Source organism: Lycorma delicatula, chromosome 8 (genome assembly GCF_047948215.1).
Source record: "Lycorma delicatula isolate Av1 chromosome 8, ASM4794821v1, whole genome shotgun sequence".
Classification (NCBI taxonomy): domain Eukaryota; kingdom Metazoa; phylum Arthropoda; class Insecta; order Hemiptera; family Fulgoridae; genus Lycorma; species Lycorma delicatula.
This window is the reverse complement of record NC_134462.1, coordinates 135,922,398-135,939,718: the sequence shown is the minus strand read 5'-3', so window position 1 is coordinate 135,939,718 and position 17,321 is coordinate 135,922,398. Positions and strand designations below refer to the sequence as shown.

The 17,321-nt window shown below is 32.2% G+C and overlaps 1 protein-coding gene across 2 annotated transcripts in view; it reads left to right on the top strand.

The window, feature by feature from the left end:
- The window catches only part of LOC142329304 (exonuclease mut-7 homolog), a 38,005-nt gene that overhangs the window by 5,896 nt on the left and 14,788 nt on the right, over positions 1–17,321 (top strand). For both annotated transcript variants that reach the window (XM_075373772.1, XM_075373771.1), the window contains exons 4-5: positions 7,748–7,940; positions 11,336–11,691. In XM_075373772.1, the coding sequence (XP_075229887.1) occupies positions 7,748–7,940; positions 11,336–11,691 (549 nt within the window). The remainder of the gene's footprint in view (positions 1–7,747; positions 7,941–11,335; positions 11,692–17,321) is intronic.

Below are 17,321 nucleotides of genomic sequence, written 5' to 3'. Positions count from 1 at the left end.
TAAGCAGAAAACTAAAGCTCTCGAAAGTGTGGGCATTTATAAATTGATTTGCAATTTAGGGTACTCATAGAGCAAACTAAAAAAAGAAGTTTAAAACTAGATTATTGGAGCATTTTACTCATTAGAAGATCACTAAAGACTATAGAACTTGGTGTATTCCAGTTTTGTCTGTAAATTGGTTATAAAATTGCTTATTTTTAGAAGTTATAGTTTTTAAAAAATCTGATGATTTTTAAAGCAAGCTTCAAGGTTTGAAGCAAAAATCTATAATTTCTAACTAGATTTCCTAAAGCAACAATGGTTGTTAGCATTGATTTGTCAATAAATATCTTTTGTCATTATTTTAATTTATTTATTTAATGTACAGCGCGTTCGGAAAGTTGCTATGCACTGGAATCATGGAAGTGTAATGACAAACCTTTCTTAATTATTACTTTGTATTTTTATTTTATAGAAACGCATATTACAATAACTGGGATAGTTTATAAAAGGTGTTGAAAATGACCTCCTCTAACATCAGTACAATACGGCACATGTTTTAATTTGTTTTCAAACACTTTAACCAGCTGATATACTGGAATGTCTTGTATATATGTCATTATTGTGGCTTTTAGTTTGTCAGTTGTCCCGGTCTGTTGTGATATAATGCTTGTTTTGCTGCCCTCCAGTGAAACTAATTCAAGGGAGTCAGATCAGGTAGTTGTGCAGGCCACAAACCCCTTGAAATATAAGTAGTTGTTATATTTTAAGTTTTCATTTATCAAAGACATTTAAGTCATTGATCTGTTAGCGCACTGTGACACCATCTTGTTGGAACCAACTCTGATTGATTTCCACTTCTGTTAAGTGACTAATGAAGTTTGTTAAAACAACAATAACAATTACTATTATCTGTATTTTCAACAAAAAAATTGAACCCACGATGCGCATTCTACTCTCACCAACTCAGCCTCCAATTTTTGCTTCCTGTAAAAATTGTGTAATTCATTGGGGTTAGTTGTCATCCTTAGTCGTGTATTTTGTGAATTAATATACCCTCCCAGATGAAATCACACTTCATCTGTAAAAAACATAATCTTGAGGATACGTATGGAATTTTGGTCAGTAAAACATCTAAACCATTGATAGTAATTTAGTCTTTTGACATGATCTGTAGGTTTCATTTCTTGAAGACACATTACTTTGTAGGGGAAAAGTTTCAGTTCTTTTCTTACTGCTTTATATGCAGTAACATATCCAGTACTTTTCTGTTGTGCTAACTTACGCATTGACTTTAATGAACTTATGGCCATAGCATCCAAAATATCAAGCAGCTTCTCTTCATTTAGTTTTGGTGGTCTTCCACTTCGATCAGCGTTTTCAACAGAGCCTGTTGACTGAAAGTTTTTGATAAGTGTTCACATTGCATTGTAGTGAAGAACAGGAGTATTTGGAAACTTTTCAAAAAACTTGTGCTTCACTAATTCAGTATATTATTCACCTTCAAGAAAGATGTGTTCAACGAGAAGAATGTGTTCTTCTACCAGAAGAACCATTATATTTTTCACAACTACTGATTCTGATAAACAAAACATTAAACAAAGCATTTTCAATCACAACTTAACAACTGATCTAGGTTACTGAGCAATGCCCAATGAACCCACAGGGCAACCAACCTAATGCCAAAAAAACAGAATGCACCTCATAATTCTAAGGCATAATGCATAGCGACACTTTCCAAATGCACTGTATTTTCTTATATATACACCTTTTTCTGCAGATTCTCTACTGATGATTCTTTAGCTAATGAATTTGCTATCTAGGTTTATTATCAGTGTATGATTTTCTTGAACATTTGTTTTTATAAAAATTTTATACTTATACATTTCTTTTTATACTTTTATTTAATGTTATCTAAATTAATGAGTTAACCAAAGCAATAAAAGTTTAAGAAGAAATTTCCACCTTAACAATGCATTCTTATTTTATGTAGATGAAAACATTTTTGGAGATAACTCCACATCAGTTCTTTCATAAAAAAAAAATTATTTTGATAAAGTAACCAGAAAAACTTATTCTTCAGTATAAATCTTCAATATAAAGTGAAAATGTATTATTATTAAGATGAGAATATCTGTTTTTAACTTTTGACTGCTAAGGTGAATTCATTAATTTGGGTAACTATAATTCAACAAATTAAAAGTAATATACTATAGTGTGTTTATTATTAATATACATTAATTATGAATGTTATCCTAATTTTATTTTATTAAATAGTATTTTATCAGTTTCTCTTATAAATGAGTAAAATGAACTGTTCATTCAAACATTTTTCTGAATACATATATATCTGAGCCCTCGAAAATAAAAATTCAGAATGATCTAATGACCTTGAACATGCAATTTTTTAATGATATGACAAATATCTTACTGTTATGTAAAGAGACAGATGTAGAGACTACAATATAATTTCAAGAGTAAATTTCAAAAACTCAAAACCTTGTAATACTCTGACCGTACTAAAGGAGAATGGCAACTAGATCATGTCTTCATGGACAAACATCACTGCAAAGAATTATACAATGTAAAAGTTCTCTGCGAAGGCTCAGATTAAAATTAAATTCACTCCTCAAAGGAACCAACAAAACCAAGACCCTAAAACTAAAAGAAAAATTTACCCTACCCAACTAATTAAGATAAAAATTACAGAAAAGCAACTGAATAAAATAACAATTACAGATAAACTAAATGTGGTACAATTATTACAGTACCACAAAACCTTAAAAAAAATACGAACCCCCAACCCTACTAATGAAGGATGAAAGCCATAATCTGACCCATAACAATAAAAATAACGGGGAAATCCTAGCTAAATATTTCAACAAACCCTTAAATAAATCCGACAGAACTCCTGAACTTTGACCAGTACCCCAATAACAACAACACCAGAAAACATCAATCCTCCCACAATAAAAAAAGTCTACCAAACACTGAGATGAAGGATTACAAAGGGACGGGAGAAGATCAGACTTTTGTAGAGATCTAGAAACTTGCAGGAAGAACAGCAAAAATTGCCCTTCATCAACAGCTTGTTCAGACAAGCTGTTGATGAAGGGCAAAGAAGAAGTACTAGAACACTGAATGACAGCCCTCATCCATATGCTACACAGAAAAGCAGACAGAACAAACCCTAACAATTACAGGGGAATCTCACTCTTAGACTCAACGTATAAAATTCTTACAAGAATCATCCTCATCAGGATCGGTTTACAACTCAAGAAAGAACTAGAAGAATAACAGGGAGGTTTCAGACCCTGGAAAAGCTGTCCAAAGCAGATCATGAACCTGGATTGGGGTAATAATGGATTATAACAGAAAAGAAGCGGAGACATGGTGATAATGTTTGTAGACTTCAAGAAAGCATACGATTGCATCCACAGAGAATCCCTACTAAAAATTCTAAGACACCTCGGACTACATCCCAAATTAATAAACATGATAAAACTGACCCTCATAAACACTTAGAAAAAAGTGAAATTCAGAGGCAAACTCTTGAAACCATTTGTGATCAAAGCAGGACTGCACCAAGGCGATGGACTCTCACCACTAATATTCAGCTGTGCTCTGGAAATGGTAATGAAGGAATGGCTAAAAAATGCCCCAAAAAATAAAAATAGGGCAAAAAATCAAAACAAACTTGCCTTGGTTTCGCCGATGATTTGGTACTTCTAGCAAATTTCATCAACAAAGATGTGAACAGAGATAGAACTTCAAATCAATGTAAACAAAATATCATACTAAAAGACAGATTATGCCTCAAACATAAACGATAATAAAGTTAAAATAGTAACCAAATTTATATACCTTGGAGAAATAATAATAAACAACCTAAACAAGAATAAACAAACTAGCTAAATCACAAAAATTAACCTTTGCACCTACAGAAAAAAAATCATCCATAAATGCAAAAATAAGATACTATAACAGTTATAAACTGGAAGCCACATATGCAGCAGAAACACTCTTCCACTTGAATGAATAATCAAAGACTGACAGACTCTAGAAAATCAAAAGAAGAGTTGGAAGAACCTGCATCAACAAAAAGTACCAGAAGGATAGGGAGTGATGGATCGTGCCCATCAAATTCATGTACAAAGAATTAGAACTTATCACTGATACCATGCATAAGAGGAGAATAGGATTTTTTGAACACATCATAAGGATGCAAGATTCAAGATTTCTGAAACAGCTAGTACAGTGCAATCTCTTTTCTTAGCAGTAAATATACAGATACCTCCATTATCCCCCGTTGGCATCCTCTTGTTAATTACTGCTTTGGTCTTTGTCAGTATCATAAAAAGAACACAAATCCTGTTATTTTACGAGAAAAATTTTATAATATTATAAATAACATGAATCCTGATGCTGTAGTTTATACAGATGGCTCTAAAAACATTAATTTTGTTGGTTGTGTTTTTCTGGTTGGCAACACAACATGCATGTTTGGCCTTCTCAGCATCGTCAGTAGTTTTGTTGCAGAGCTGTATGCTATTAATAAGGCCTTAAATATAATTAGCCCAACATTTCAATACACGTCTGTCTGCTCAGATTTCATGAGTACTTTACTGGTGCTTAGTGACATGTACACTCTATTGCATGTAAGATTTAGAGTGTTATTTCTTGAAAGACTGAATGTAATTCAGTTGTGAGCTTCTATTGGATCCCTAGCTGTATTGGAATTTCAGGCAATGAGCATACTGATAGTGCAACAAAAAAGGCTTGTTTCCAGCCAATCTTGTTTCACCAATCATATTGACTCGAGTGATCTTATCTATTTTCTGAAGAGAGTGGTTCATGATGAGTGGCAAAGCGAATGGAATGCTACCATCAACAATAAACTTCATCCTCTTATGAACACTGTGTCACCACAGGGCTCTTCTTGTGGATTGTATCTGTTGTGCAGCATTGCATCACAAGTTTAAACTAGGGACTGACATGTGAAGTATGTTGGGTAACAATGAAACAGTGTTATCTAATCTTTCATGATTTCTCAAGGTTGTCCGTTTATATTAATATATTTCAGTATTCGGTAGTAGCTTTCTGGTAATTCAATAGTATTTATACCGTTTGGTATGTAGCAAATGGTAATTTTATTCTTTCAATTTAGATTATTGATGTAATATTCCATTGTAGTTTTAATTCACTTTCGGGTTTTTAGTTTAATTTTTGTACTTTTATTATTTATTAATTTATTATATAAATATTATGTCTGAGCACTGATATTGATACTTTGTGTGCGCCCAGGAAAAAAATTACAATCTTGACTTGATAAACACCAACACAAGATGCAGATGGATCAGAGAAATAAGAGAGGATCTGAAGGAAATTGGCCTTATTCAAAAGTCACCACAGACAAGATAAAATTAAACAAAAAATCAAGTATAAATACTTGCTTCAAACTCACAACATGAACATTTACAAAACCAAAAAGTGCATGGAGATGGGAACATATGAAAAAGTACTGAGAGGACTGCAAGACCCTAACAGTCCCATTTAAGAGACATAGATAATGGACTGACTAAAAGTGACTTTTTTGTTTGTTTCCAATAAACTAAACCAATTATTACAAAATTTTAACTGTAGCTTTCTTATGACCCCAGAATGTTTACCACAATCCAAACCTCACCAATCTCACTACTGTATAAATCATAAATAAATAAAGAAAAGTATAAATAGATAACCTAAAACCTTTTTTTAGTAAATTTAATATCATCTATATTAATCATGTCTGTCATATGTCGATATCAATTGCTTCAGACAGTTATTATGGAATTTACTGAATTGTCATTGTCTATAAAAGATCAATTTTTTATTATTATTGAAATAGATGTAAAAACTAATTAGTTTGATATTAAAATTAAAGGGAATGACCATTTTATATATTTAATAACTGAAAAGTTCTTCATCCAAATTAATCTACTTTATCATCTGGTAGGTTTATGAATAGCAAACCTCTGAGAGCAACAGCTCACTAAAAAGCTATTTCTAATTTTTGAAGTGACAGGGGAACCATGACAGGGGTGCTAGTCGAAAGTAATTAGAAATACTTTAGATTGTCAAAATAAGAATAATAGAAATAATGAAAGTAAATAATAGAAATTACAAAATATAAATAAATTTAAATTAAACATTAAATGATGAAGCACTAAATATTTCTTGAATAAGAAAATTAATGTGTAGGTATATTTTTCTTTACATATGATACTTTACTCTCAAACCATAAAAGTGATCATTCTGAGTATAAAGTAAGATGCAGAATGATCAGATGCATTTTGTATTTGTGTAATAATGTAGCTAATTAATAATGAAACCTAATTTATAAAACAGTGGAGTAATAATGGAATAAGTTTTTGTTTTCATTGCTCAAAGAAGAAATTACTGATTTTTGTGTTACGAGGGCGAGTCAAAAATTATCTACACTATTCCTTCTATAATTTATTTACACAAAAGGTAGGGGTTCAACATGTACATCAGTTTTTTACTTGGTCACCTCCCTTGTTAATGCATTGATCCAGCAGTCCACAAGCTTGCGTATTCCTTCCAAGAGGAAGGTTTTCAATTTGTTTTGAAGTCACTTTTGCACCACTTTCTGCACATCTTAAGTCTGTGGAAAATCGATGACCTTGCAAAACATCTTGAACAGTCCAAACAGATGAAAGTCAGAAGGAGCAAGATTTGGGCTGTATGGAGGATGTTCCAGTACTTAAAAATTTCAATTGATGGTTTGAACAGTGTGGTGAGCTGTGTGTGGGCGAGCATTGTTATGTAACAACAATACTTTCTTCGAAAATATACCTCATTGTTTCCTGTGAATTGCTGGCTTCAGCTTGTTTTGATTCGAGCTATTGATTGTAGTCCCCTTTTCAGTGAAATCTTACAATAGGCCCCTTGTGTTCCAAGAAATGGTTAGCATAACCTTATCCACTGATGACATAGTCTTTATTTTTTCTTCACTGCAGATTCCAGGTGTTTCCACTCATTACTCTGGCATTTTGGTTCTAACTCATAGTGATAAACCCACCTTTCATCACCGTTGACATCACACACAGCCTTTATGGAAGCCAAGCTCCTCATGGATGAGTAGATGGGCAGAACCATGACTGATGTTAAAGAAGAAGCTACCTCATCGATGGTTACTCGCCTATTTGCTAGAACCTCTCTTGAACTTGCTGAATCTTATCATGTGTGGTTAAGATTGACAGGCGTCCTGCTTCTTCATGTGTCACTTTTGTATGGTCACTTTTAATCTTCTTAAACCACAAAAAAAACACTTTTACATGATAAAGCACTGTCTCTGTATTGTGATAAGCCTATGCTTAATTTCAGCTCCCTTCGCACACTCAACTGGAAAATTGATTACTGTTTGTCGTTCGTCCTTGGTGTAAACTGCTAGTGGAGCAGACATGTTTACACGGTAATAACCAGAAGGTAAATTACACAATTGGGATCAAATTTTGCATGCATGACTGCAGTCATACCGACTCTTAAGTACACGTGCATAGAAGGCAGTATGACAACCTTGCAGGTGTTTTATAGTGTAAATGTAGATAATTTTTTGCTCGCCTTTGTAAATTGGTTGTACAGAGTATTTACAAGGACTAGTAGTGAGTAGTTTTCCTTGTATAATTGAAACTAGTTTATTTTGTTCTTGTTTGAATATTAGTATCTTTTTTAACTGTTATTGAAATTAATTCCTTTTTTTCACCAGGTGGAGATAGTTGGCGAGAGATGGTCATAGATGCTGTAGGATCATCAGAAAAAATGCAAAAAGAATTATTAGTGTTATTGTGTCAATACAGTGATGAATATGAAGCATTATATTGGGCAAGATTTTATAAAATTCCTTTTGATGATGCACCTTACAATGTAAAAGAAATATGGAATTCTAGTGCAGATAAAAGGTATTATGAACATGTTATCTATTTTCTTCATATGTTTGGGGGGAAAGTAGTTATAGTAATAAATAACTTAATTGTTATTTAGTAATAAATTTTAATAGTTATTGTAGATCATAATTTGCTCTAGTAGTTGATTTTCCCTAACCTTTTTATGTGCTAAACTTAAATTTTTTATTTTTAAATAAATACTTAATTCGAATGGATTAATAATTGTATTCTCTGTAAATCACATCAAGAATGCTTGAGAATGCTGTTTAGGAATCTAGAGGAATGCTGTGTAGATGTGCTTTCCTTGCACAAAACAAAAAATCTGATGTGGGCATCACATGACTTCCTTGTACGCCTATTCAGTTATGTATACACATTTTTTTAAAATGAAACATACATAAAATTTTATTTCATTAGTAACTTCTGATATTTTTTCATATTTTTTATTTTTTTATTATTGAATTATTATATATTGTAAAACATTTTTACAATCGGAGGTTAATAATTATTAATAAATCAATATATTTAAATTAAAAAAAAAAAAAGTTACAAAAAAGGAGATGAAGATTTGAACCGATATGCTTTCCCCTTCTAAAATCCAAACATTTTATTTGGCTATAACTGGAACCAGTGAAAAAAGTCCAAAATCCAGGTTTTTTGTTGATTTTGGGCTTTTTTGGACACTTTTGGTTCAGTTGATTACAATCAAAAAGGGTGGTGGGCAACTAGATGTTACAACAGTCCTAAATCCAAAATTTCAACATCCTATGGCTAATAGTTTTTGAGTTATGCAAGGTACATATGTACGGTACGTATGTACAGACATCACACAGAAACTAGTCAAAATGGATTCAGGGATGTTCAAAATGGATATTTCCATTGAAATCTGAAAACCAAAATTGTTTGTGGTCACAATACTTCCTTTACTTCGTACAAGGAAGTAAAAAGAATCTTCACAGACTTTGCCTGTGTTGATCAATGGAAACCATGGTAAAACCTTGATCAGATCACTGTTACAAAATATACAAAGGGGTCCAAAAAAATGTGCTCACTGTTTATAATTAAATAATATCTAAACAAAAAGACTTCACTCACTAATCTAATGTGTAGTGTAGTCTAAGGTATTAAATTTGTTGTGGTAGGTGGACCTGGCAATTTATACTGTCCTGGTGGTTGGTGGTGAAACAAGCCAGTCATACTAACTAATGCAGCAGAAGACAGTCGAGTAGCAACAATGACTGAGGTTCATTTATAGTTGTTGAATGCAAGGCTGTACTGATGGTACTGGAAGTTCGAGAACATTCACGAGGTACAACGGCAGTGACAGAGAGAGTTTGGAACAAGGGAAGATTTGGCCAACCGCGAACAGCTGCAAGTCCAGCATCCATTGGTGCAGTGTTGCAACATTTTACTCGATCACTGCAAAAATCAGTGAACCAGGGAGCATGTGGAAAATGGGGTGAGCCGGTCAAGTGTAATATGCATTCTAAAGAGTGGAAAGTGTGCATTCAAAAACTGCTACATGCGATGAATGAGGACAACCCAGATCGAAGGATGGAGTACTGTGAATGGTTTCAGCACGTGGTTGGCAAGGATGAGGAATTTGCAGGGAAGTTTGTGTGAACTAATGAGGTGCAATTCAAACTTAATGGTACCATGAACTGCCACAATTGTGTCTACTGGGCGTTTGAAAATTCTCACGCTTATCTGGACAGGGCAGTGAATCTACTGAGGGTTGCTGTGTGTAGTGTGGTCTATTATATCAGTGCATGATTTGATTAGTTTCTTTTTCTTTGAGGGTACCATAACTGGTGAGGCGTATCTTGATATGCTACAGACAAGGGTTTTGTCTGCCATCCAGAACTTGTATGGTGATGAACTTTTTTATGTGTAACAAGACAGAGCCTCACCTCACTACCATCAAGATCTCAAAACTCTGAACTTGATAAAACTCCAACTTGATAAAATAAAACTCTGTTTGGACAGTGGGTAGGTCAAAGAGATGTTGTTGAGTACCCACCTCAGTCCACCTGTAGGGGACCGTCAAGAATGACATGTATCGACAAAAACCAGCAACAGTCGACAAGCTACGTGAAATAATTGTAGAGTCAAGTGTTGACATTACAACAGATACACTATCAGCTGTAGTTCAATGTGCAGTTCAGCACCATGGGCGTATAGAAGCTGCTGGTGGCGATTTCAAACACATACCATAACCCTTTCTCAGTGCCAAAAATTGTCACATCAAGTCAAATTTGTTACAAGATATGGACTAGCAAACAGTGAGTACAATTTTTTTGAACACCTCTGTATGTAAAGTTACATGTCCATCTGGTCTGTATATCTTTCTACCTTATATATTTTCTTTATAAAAAACACCAGGTTTTCTTAAATATAATTTTTTCCAATGTCTGATTTTTACCACCATCAGTGTCATGTGTTACACCATGTTTTAGAGAATTCTTCATCAGGTATAATAAAGTAACAGGAACAAAAAGATAGTAAACAAACCTCATTATGAAAAGCTGCAAGTGACATGGGGTTTAGATATTTAAATTGTCTTTTACCCTAAGTATCTTGTGTGTGTATGTGTCTGTGAAAAAATTGTGAATACATCTGGTCACAAGATTTGAATAAGTACAAAATATTTTAATATGGAGATGAAGTAAACATGGCTTCTTCAGTCTGTTTACCTAAGTATATCTTTACATCAATGTGTGACACATAAAATTAAATTATGAAATTGAGAACCGAGGATGTAGGCAAGAACTAGAAAAATGCATTATTATTTAGCTATTTTTTCATAGATAAGAGAATAATCCAGGGATATTTTATTCTGTTTAAATTTTGCGGTACCGCTGAATCACTTGTACCTATGAACCAATAAACCTGCAGTATTGTAAGTAGAGTCTTGTTGATATGGAAATTCATGTAGCTCGATTTTTTATCGACTGCTAATTTATATATTTGTTGTTTATAATAGTTTGCATTATTTTTTTAAAAGTAAATATATCTAAAAAATATAACCTTTCGCTTAACTAAATAAAATGAATTATTAAATTCTGCTGCCTTAGTTATGATGTGAAATCTGACATAAAAAAAAGAAGTTTAAAAACAGATGCCATTTGAATTATTATATTAATTACTGATCTAACTTAGCATATTGTTAAAGAAAAAGGTCAATAGATCTGCAAGTAAGGATGTTTACTTGTAAGAGTAAAATCTCTCTTTCTCTTTTATCTTTTCCACGGTTAAGTGTTATAATTACATGTCTGTATAGTTACCATGTTTTTTATTAAGTAATAATCCAGTTCCTTATAGATTCCCACCTCCTGATATTATGTAGTAACAGTATAAGGTATATGAATAATGCATCTGTACTTAACGCTTTCTTTTTGTAATTTTTATAGGAATCGTCAAATCGTATCAGCCAATAGTAGCAGAGTTACTGAAGAAAATTGGGATGATGACATTAAAAAAGAAAGTTATCATCTTTTTCCATTACCCGAGGAATTCATACATGTTATTGATAATGAACATAAATTAAGGTGGATGCTAGATGACGAACTGAATGGTGTAGAAATGATAGGTTTTGATGCTGAATGGAAACCAGCATTCGGTGCTGTAACAACAAGTCTTGCATTACTACAGATCGCTACTCTTGATAAAGTCTATATACTTGATTTAATAGCAATAAAAGGAAATTCACATTGGTGGTATAAATTTGGCTCTCATATATTTGGAAATGAAAACATCATAAAGCTCGGTAATTATTTCTTTGTAACTTTGAATATATCGTTACTTTTTATAAGTCACTATACATCAATTTTTTTAATTATAAAATATTTATTTTGGCAATATTTTAAGTAATATAAAAGTACTGGTGTATGTTCATCACTATAAATTCACAGTTATAGAAAAGTCCTACAACTGTGTTGTCAGCTTTTTTTTTTCATTGCCAGCCAGCCATGAACCACAAAAGATAACAATTTTTTTTTTTTTGTTCTGTTTATTTCTTCTTCAGTGATCTCTCATATGTTCAGAGGAGTTTTTCCTTCCTCGTGACCATTTATTCCCTTTAGTTGTTCTTTGGGGTTTTTTATCCTGAAAACATTTAAATTCCTTAATTTTCTTTTGTCAAATATTAAGCCTTGCCGAATTTCTATTTTTTTTTTTTTTTTTTACATATTTTCTGGGTTGTCCTTTCCAACATTTACCTACTTTTTCCTACTTTCAAAAAAGTAATCAATAATAAAAAGTGATTGCTATTTTATTATTATTATTATCGTTATGTAATTATTGTTTTATGAATCATTTTGAAATGGTTAAAATCAGTGTAAATAGTGGTATTTTATAAATACAGTAAGTATCATTGTATAAAGTTCCACTTGTCAAAAATTTTCAGATATATTTACAAGTACTTTTGGAGATGCTACTCCATGATTAGGGATTTCTTATAAGATGTTAATTCAAAATTCATATGTCATACGTATAATTATATTTAAATTAAAATTTTTACGACTGACTATTAGGAATATAACAGTTTTAATTTAAATATAATTATACATATAAATTTTGAACTAACATCTTATAAGAAATTCCTGATGATGGACTAGTATCTTCGAAAGTACTTAGAAGTATTTTGAAAATTGTTGGTAAGTGGAACTTTAATTTATACAATTGTATTAATACCAATGGTGCCAAATGCTTAGAAAAATAAATCTAAGTAGTAAGTACTGTTTATAGTGACATCGGATATAATGACATATCAGATATAGTGACCAAAAATTTGTTTCTTGGTTGGTTTGGTATGCTGTTAATACATAAATACAGTATGTGTATTGGTTATAATTACATCAGCTGTTGTGACATATCGGTTATTATGACTAATTTTTTCAACTGCAAATGCATCATTTTATCGCTTATGATGAAGAATGAAAGTGACTCATCAGTAACGTAGTATACTTTTCATTGTAGCTACAGAAATATTTTGATGATTAAAATGAGTCACCTTTTCTTTTTTACCTGCATATGTACTATAATAGTTCTTGTTTCTCTTATCTTCTTCCTGTACGAGATTATGTAAATGTAGCAGCCACTTTCAGTTGTTATTAATCTTTTGCTGTGAGCATATCATATTGTGTGGGTACAGTATTTTATTTTACATATCCTGTGTAATTCATTTAATAATGATTTAATTATTACTTTGCGAACATTCATGAAAGAGGAAAAGGCGCCCATTATCTGGCGGTTACAGAATGCTGAAATTAATAAGGACATTGCCCAAGAATTAGGCATAGGTCATTCAACAGTATTGGTTATATGGAAGAACTGTGAAAAAATTAAGAAAAATTTTGAAATAAATTTTATGAAATCAAAAAAAATTACAGCGTAGTCAACATAATGATGTAGACCAAGCACTGTTAAAATGGGTTTAGTACTAGAGGGCTAGTGATATCTCTATTAGCAGCCCTTTATTGCAAATTAAGGTGAATGATTTTTCAGAAAAATTCAGTAAACCACTTGAAATAACTTCAGCTTGGATGCAATGGTTCCATCAGCGTCATGATATTGTGTCGGGGAAAATAAAGCGGCGAGGCCGCAGCAGCTCCAACCGGTGTGTCAGAAAAATGACTAGAAACCATTTGGCCAAAATTAAAAAAGGGCTATTTGGATGAAAAAAATTATAATGCTGATGAATCCAGTTTTTTTTTAACTGTCACTAGAAAGAACCCTTCAGTTTAAAGGTGAGACATGTTTGGGGAAAAATTATGAAAAGAAAGACTAGTACCAATTCTTACAAGTATGACTGGAACTGACAAAAAAAGCCTTCTTGTTATATGGAAAAGTGCTAAACCCTGATGTTTTAAAATTTTGAAATCGCTTCCTGTTATGTACGAAAGTAACAAGAAAGCTTGAATGACAAGTGATATCTTTATATCTTGGTTATGAAAATGGGGCTGTGAATTAAAGATTGAAAAGGAGAAAATACTGCTGCTCACTGACAGCTGTCTGGCTCATCCACACGTTGAAAATATTTTGTGTATAAAGTAAGTGTTCTTAACACCGAAAACAACAGCAGTCTTACACCCTTAGATCAAGTCATGATCAAGTTGGTAAAAGTTGATTATAAAAAACACCTAATTTTGCAAATGATACAGGATTTAGTTTAAAAAAAGGAAACACAAATGACTATTCCGGATGTTACAATTATGTAGAAATATCATGGAATGAGGCTTCTCCGCTGACTGTAAAATTTTGCTTTCAACATGCAGGATTTTTATTACAGTCTGGCAAAATTACTGACATTGCATGTGAAGAAGAGTCTTTAGCAGAATGGGGAAATAGACTCCAAAACTAATCATTCTCAAATGCATTGTTTGAAGATTATCAAGAGGTTGACAAGGATTTAGGAATGCATGAAACTGTAATAGATGATGGTGTAGTGGATTTAGTACTGTCAGAAATAGACGGGGATGTAGATAATGATAACGAAGGTAACAATAGCTACAATGATGAAGATATCAACCCACCAAATCTTCCTGAAGTTTTAGCAGCAATGAAAACCATTTGCCGGTTTCTCAGTCTTAGAGAAATTGCTAATGAAGAAACAAAGAGTGTTTGTTTCGATTTAGAAAAGAACATTCAAAAACTATTATAACACATATTCGAAACAAAGCAAAATAACCAACTTTTTGCAGAAAAAGTAATTTTTACAATTTTTCTGCCTTCTTTTACTCTACTGTATTTGTATTTGTTATTGAATATATATATTTTTTTATATTAAAAGTAAATAATTATTATTAATAATATACAGAAATTATTATTATTTTACTGTATTACAGTACCTGTGAATATGGCATATTAAAGTAGTACCACTAACCTACCTAAACATCTGTTATTGTGACTATCAGTTATAATGACCTAAAATTGTCCGCTCCTAGTCACTATAAACGATATTTACTGTAAACCTATATACAATACCTCAGTTACACAATCACTTATTAGATACTAACTGAGCCCACAATTGTATTCAATTAATACGAAAAAATTACTTTATTTAATCATTTAAATATATTTATTTATTATCCTATTAACTACTGGCTGATATCCAATTAGTTTCACTTTTTTTTTATGATAGAAATAAGTTTTTTAAAACTCATGAAATATGAAGTTTGATCAAGATTAAAATTTAGAATCTTATAGATTGAAGGGAAACACTCACTACTATTCTGCAGTCAGCAATAGCGATAAAACAATAATATTAAAAGCTGTTCTGTTCACACTTATTTCATTAAAAATCATATGATAGTAATAATTCATAAATATGAAGTCATATTATTTATAAACTAGCCTGGACCCCTAGGGCTGCAGAGCTTGCTTTGCTCACTGTCCTCCTAGAACAGTGGGTTCCACTCCTTGAACCACAAAGTGCTTGCTTCACTCGTCATTCCCCTCTAACCTAAGGGCTCCACCCCCTAGACCCCCAGCATTGTTTGTTCCTAATATTTATGAGATTAATACTGCTAAATAACAACATATTCATACTTTATAGAAACCTGAAAAAGAAACTAAATTACAAAAGACTGAATAGGACTAACTAAGGTAACTAAAGTACACGGACTTTTGATGAGGAAAATTCCACAACCTATTTCAGTTGCCGTGGTGACAGAAATATAATAATGAATTAAATGGATTATTTTTTTTTTTTAATGAATATCTTTAATTCACAACTTCACCCGCCTCCGCCCCCCTCCATTGGGGATAAGCCTCAATCTATATCTTAATATCTACTCTGGGACAACATAAATGAATGTATTTTGCAAATTTGAAAGGGACCAGCTGGTTGATTCTTGTGTGATGCTCATACAGTCAAACTTTTGCATTTAATTTCATTTTTGGGGAAAAAACGTTTTACTCATTATATTTCTAAAATATATTAAAACAAAAATCCTATAACTAAATTTTATGGAAGTTTTTCACGAAATCCAAGATAGAGTTATTCTTCAAAATGATGTAATGTAAATTGCTGGAACAGCTCTAAAGCAGAAAATTACCCCCCAAAAATGTGAAAAATTTAATGTTTTATTATATATTGTTATGGTCAAAATCTTAAGCATTTATACTAACAAATATAAATTTCTGATATCGAATGAATTATTGTCATCAAGTGATGAAATAAATGTTACCTCAATTTTTTTATGAATTCAGCCTGTATACAATAAATTTCAGAAATTTAAATATGCACACAGTACTTGCAAATATGAATTCCAAAACATTAAAAGATACCTACTAATGTCTTAGGTAGGAAGTTGAAGACAAAGGTTAAACCAGTCCCTACTTTCATCCAAATAGGAGGTTCTATTAATTTTTAGAAGATATAAGATTACCAACAAGACAATTTAAGTAAATATTTATCTAATCTTAAGGAGAATTTTATGTTATTTTTTATCGTTTTGCAAATTTAATTAAAGTAGGTTTACCCATTCAACCCCCCAGATTGCTCTATTGGTGAACACATCTTCCCAAATCAGCTGATTTGGTAGTCGAGAGTTCCAGCAATCAAGTCCTAGTGGCAGTTACTTTTATACGGATCTGAATACTAGATCGTGGATATCGGTGTTCTTAGATGGTTGGGTTTCAATTATCCACATATCTCAGGAATGGTCGAACTGAGACTGTACAAGACTACACTTCATTTACATTCATACACATTATCCTCATTCATCCTCTGAAGTAATACCAGAACGGTAATTCCCGGAGCCTAAACAGGAAAAAGAAAAAAAAAAGCTTTACCCATTTGTGAGAAATAATTTTTTATGTTGAAAATCACAAAATGGTGTCCAAAAAGAAATCAAAGCAAAATAGGACTTATATCATTAGGAACATTTTTGCTCATTTTGGTGTCCTGAATTGGTACTTAAAGTTCAGAAAAGTCCTACAACTTGGGTTTATTCTGATGCATGGCTTTCACACATACACAGACAACTTAATTTAAAATCTGTATCATTTTATTTAAATATAATATTTTTCATTTCAGCAAACTGGTGTAGCCTCATGGCTTAATGCACCAGGTACCAAGTCAACCGTGCGATCAAGTTCAAGACCCAGCCAGACCAAGTTACCTTTTTTACACTTTAGATGTTATTCATTTATTTAATTCTATCTCTCACCTGTGATGTCACAACATAGCAGACAACTACAACAGCATTTTTTGGGGAGTGGGTGCGATTCTGCAAATATTGTTATTTTTTAATTGTTAATTAATGTGCCTAAGAAAAATATGACCTTAATTAGGGGAAATCACAAGATTCTGAAGATGACCTTGTTCTACAGCCTCACCCCCTTGGCCTTTTAAGTTAAAAATTTAATGGCATCAATGCGGCATATATAGAA